This window comes from Lotus japonicus, chromosome 4 (assembly GCF_012489685.1).
Source record: "Lotus japonicus ecotype B-129 chromosome 4, LjGifu_v1.2".
Taxonomy (NCBI): domain Eukaryota; kingdom Viridiplantae; phylum Streptophyta; class Magnoliopsida; order Fabales; family Fabaceae; genus Lotus; species Lotus japonicus.
In genome coordinates, this window is record NC_080044.1 from 45,537,387 (window position 1) to 45,541,084 (window position 3,698).

The 3,698-nt window shown below is 32.0% G+C and overlaps 1 protein-coding gene across 1 annotated transcript; it reads right to left on the minus strand.

Moving 5' to 3' along the window:
- Positions 1 to 2,521: 2,521 nt before the first annotated feature.
- Positions 2,522 to 3,156, minus strand: LOC130712803 (uncharacterized). The gene is made up of 2 exons (XM_057562617.1): positions 2,787 to 3,156; positions 2,522 to 2,742 (listed from the first exon to the last, which is right to left on the minus strand). Exons 1-2 carry the CDS (start codon positions 3,154 to 3,156, stop codon positions 2,522 to 2,524), a joined length of 591 nt encoding a protein of 196 aa, XP_057418600.1.
- Positions 3,157 to 3,698: the final 542 nt, after the last annotated feature.

A 3,698-nucleotide genomic window follows, 5' to 3' on the forward strand; every position in this document is an offset into this window, starting at 1 on the left:
TTTGGAAGCAAATGGATCTCTTGGATAGAAGGATGCATATCCACGACTACTTTGGCTGTACTAGTGAATGGCTCACCCACCGATTTCTTTAAGATTGAGAAAGGGTTAAGACAAGGAGACCCGTTATCACCGATGCTATTCAATATTGCTGCGAATGCCCTCTCATGTATGCTTAACTTGCTGGTTGAGGATCAGATTCTGTGTGGCTTTAAAATTGGCAATTCAAACAAGGCCTCATGCTTAATATAATTAGTAGTAAAATAACAATCCAATGTTGGATCAGAAAAGTCCAACTCCAACTCCTTCACCCCATGTTTTATGGCAAAGGTAATGCACTCCCTCACAACTCTCTTAACTTTTCCAGGCAATGTCATTCTCAAAGAGAACTTATCTACAACAGTTTTTGTGTGATTAGCAATCCAAAGCAACATAAACTCCAAAAAAGCCTTTCTTTGTGCTTGTCTGATTTGATAAGTTTGACCATCTTTCACAAAAGACGTTTCATCAAATTCTATGTTGGATGTATACTTAAAAACGTCTATCCAACTTTTAGAGAGAATTGAGGTTCTTACTGCTTCTTTGAATGGTATCAAGGAAAGAATAGTAGAGAGCAAAGAGTGAGGTAATAAGCTAAACTTGTCTATACTAGGTGCCATGACTATATGGTATTGGAATTGAAGAGTGGAGATGAAGAGGATGTAGTTCCAACCTCATCTATATCTACTATATATATAAGAATAATTCACTTTACGTAATTAATTACTAGTTAATAACTTTCTATAAAAATCATTATATTATTATCATTTCATATACTGTCAATTATTTATCATTTCAAAAGGTGAATTATTTGTTAAAAAGATATAATTGAGCTAATAAGTAATTTATCACATAATCAATTTATAAATTAGAAAATAATTTCCTATTAAAAATTAAATTTAATAGAAATAAATAAAATGTAAATAATTCATTTAAATCTTTACTTTTTTTTTGGTACAACATTTAAATCTTTACTAAGATAAAAGGTTTACGAGATCAAAAAATAAGATAAAAGGTTTACAAATTTTACCCAAAAAGTGGACATTTTAATTATTGAACTAAATGTCAAACAAATTTAATGAATTAAAATATATTAACAATTAAAATATAAATTCTAATATGGGTGAAAAATATAAAAAAAATTACATACATTATTGAATATTAATTACTAATTAAAATTTATTACTGCTTTTCATTTCAAATTATTACCTTTTAAAATCATAAGAACTAATTACTAATCAGTATATCATTATTATACCATTTTATATACAAAAATAATTATTGTTAAGTATTAAATACTATCTGTTTCAAAAAAGTATTAAATACTATTTATCATTTGTTACCATTTATTAATACAATTTTGTTAATTCAGAATAAAATATAAATATACATTATTTCCATTTTTATTAATTTGTAACTATATTATTAATCATTAAATTAGTTATACATTTATTATTACCAATTTAAAATATTAAAAATTTAAAATATAAAGAAATTTACATTGCTTCCTTTTAAATAAACTAGTTCGATAACCCATGCGCTGCACGAAATTTTATATTGGAATTTTTTTAATAAATTAATTAGTTTTCAAATATATCTAATTTTTAAATTACAAGTAAGTTAGTCGTGTATAAGTCAACCGTGTAATAATATATGAAGAGAAAAATGGAATAAATAAATGAAATTGTGTTGAATACATCAAACATTTGCAAAAACTTCCTTAAACACTACATTTACAGTATTGGTCTGTTATTTGCCGGCCTCATCCAATATACAAAGTTAAAGACGCTTTCTTAAGCGTACTCTAGGGAAAGCTACATATTTGACCATGAGTGAAGACATACCTCGAAAGGAAGAGCCTAACCTGAGATAGTGTCTGTCCTTGGCTTTTGTTTATGGTCTTTTTTTTATAGGCTAATGTTAGTTGTTAGAAATGTTAGTAAATTAGTCCTCCTTAGGGTTCGAACCCTGGACCCTTCACCCATTTCCCCCCCCCCAAACCCTTATGTCGCCTAGCTCTTACCACTTTAGCTAACCTTCGGGGACTTTTGCTTATGGTCATATCAAAGCATACTGCAAATGGAAACTGTCTTCTTCTGAATTTAATTGGAAATTTGGAATCAGAATTGTTCTGTACTAGGGCAAGCTTACGTAAGAGAAAGACAAAAAGTAAACCCTAGCAGAGCACTAAAATAGCAAAACTACCATAAAGGAATATTCTCATTAATGCTGAAAAAGTTGGTTTCGTACAAGTGGATGACCTCCCCTTTTATAGAGGGGGTGGTCATGATATGGATCTTTCCTATATTTGGGCCTGACAATCAGGGCCCAAATCCCCATACATATAAGACAAATCCAAAGGAATCTTCTAGCTGGCTTGTGGGTCCATCACCTAAGGGAGGGCGATGAAGCTCGTTGTGTCACACTTCCCGCCATGGCTATCTTTAATGGTTTATTGTTCATCTTGGGCGGGACATAATCTTCTTTATGTCCCGCCCAGTCCACAAGAATGAACCAAGTTCATTCTTGAAATGTGCACTTTGTCATTAGCATTTGTTCCCGTGATAGCAGTTGCACAAATAAAACGTTCACTAGGTTCATCCACAATTAACCTAGACCCCTTGCATAAACCTGGTGCTTGGTCTATATTTCTCAAAAGCATGATTGAAGTACCAACTCTCAATAATAGTTTATGGTTAGGCATTCCTGAACTTTTAGTGTCGTTAAAAAATTATATGGTAAACACTCACCTTGGATTTCAGAATCCTCATCAGATTTCAAGGTAGAGTCAAAGCTCAGATATTCATGTTCTGGTGCAGCTATCATGCCAACCATGTAAGTGTTTACCATTTCAACAACCTCCAATGTAGGGGCCAATATTGCTCTATCTTGGAAGAATTGCATGTCTTTCATTTTGTGCGGAAGGTCAGGATATGTATATTTAATCAATTCCATTAATGGGTTAGGACTAATTGGGATGAGCAGATCTGGTGAAATTTGAACATCATACTTTCCGGCTCCAGAATCAGGATGATCGTCATTTCCAAATTTAAAGATCCAATATGCAAACTCTTTGATTTCTTTTGCTTTATCAGTCGTCTCAGCTGCGATTAGTCGCATGTTCTTAAATAATTTTATAACTTTGCAATGCTTCCACAATGAGGAAGAGTTTACAATAGCTTCCACAATTTCCTGTATGCTTCCTCTAGTTATTACAGATATTATTTGTCTAAAATCACCTCCAAGTATTACTACTTTTCCTCCAAAAGGTTTATGTACATTGTTTTCATTTTTCAACCTCATTAAATCTCGGAGTGTAACGTCTAGAGCTTCGAAACAATACTTTTTCAACATTGGAGCTTCATCCTATATAATAAGGCTTATTTCAATCAAAAGTTTTGCTCGTAAACTTCCCTGATTTATATTACATGTTGATTGTAAGACCCAAGTTTTTAGCTTAGAATAAATTAGTGAAATTTCTTATTCACGAATAATTTCGATGTAACGTGAAGTAAGGAAACTGGATAAACGTTTATTAAATGGAATAAATGCATGGAGAAGATATTTCACGAGAAGGTTAAGGACAAGATTCGAATCGACGGAACTTATGACGCAAGTATTATTCGTTTACGCCTAGGACAAAAACCCTAGGAAAAGATTAA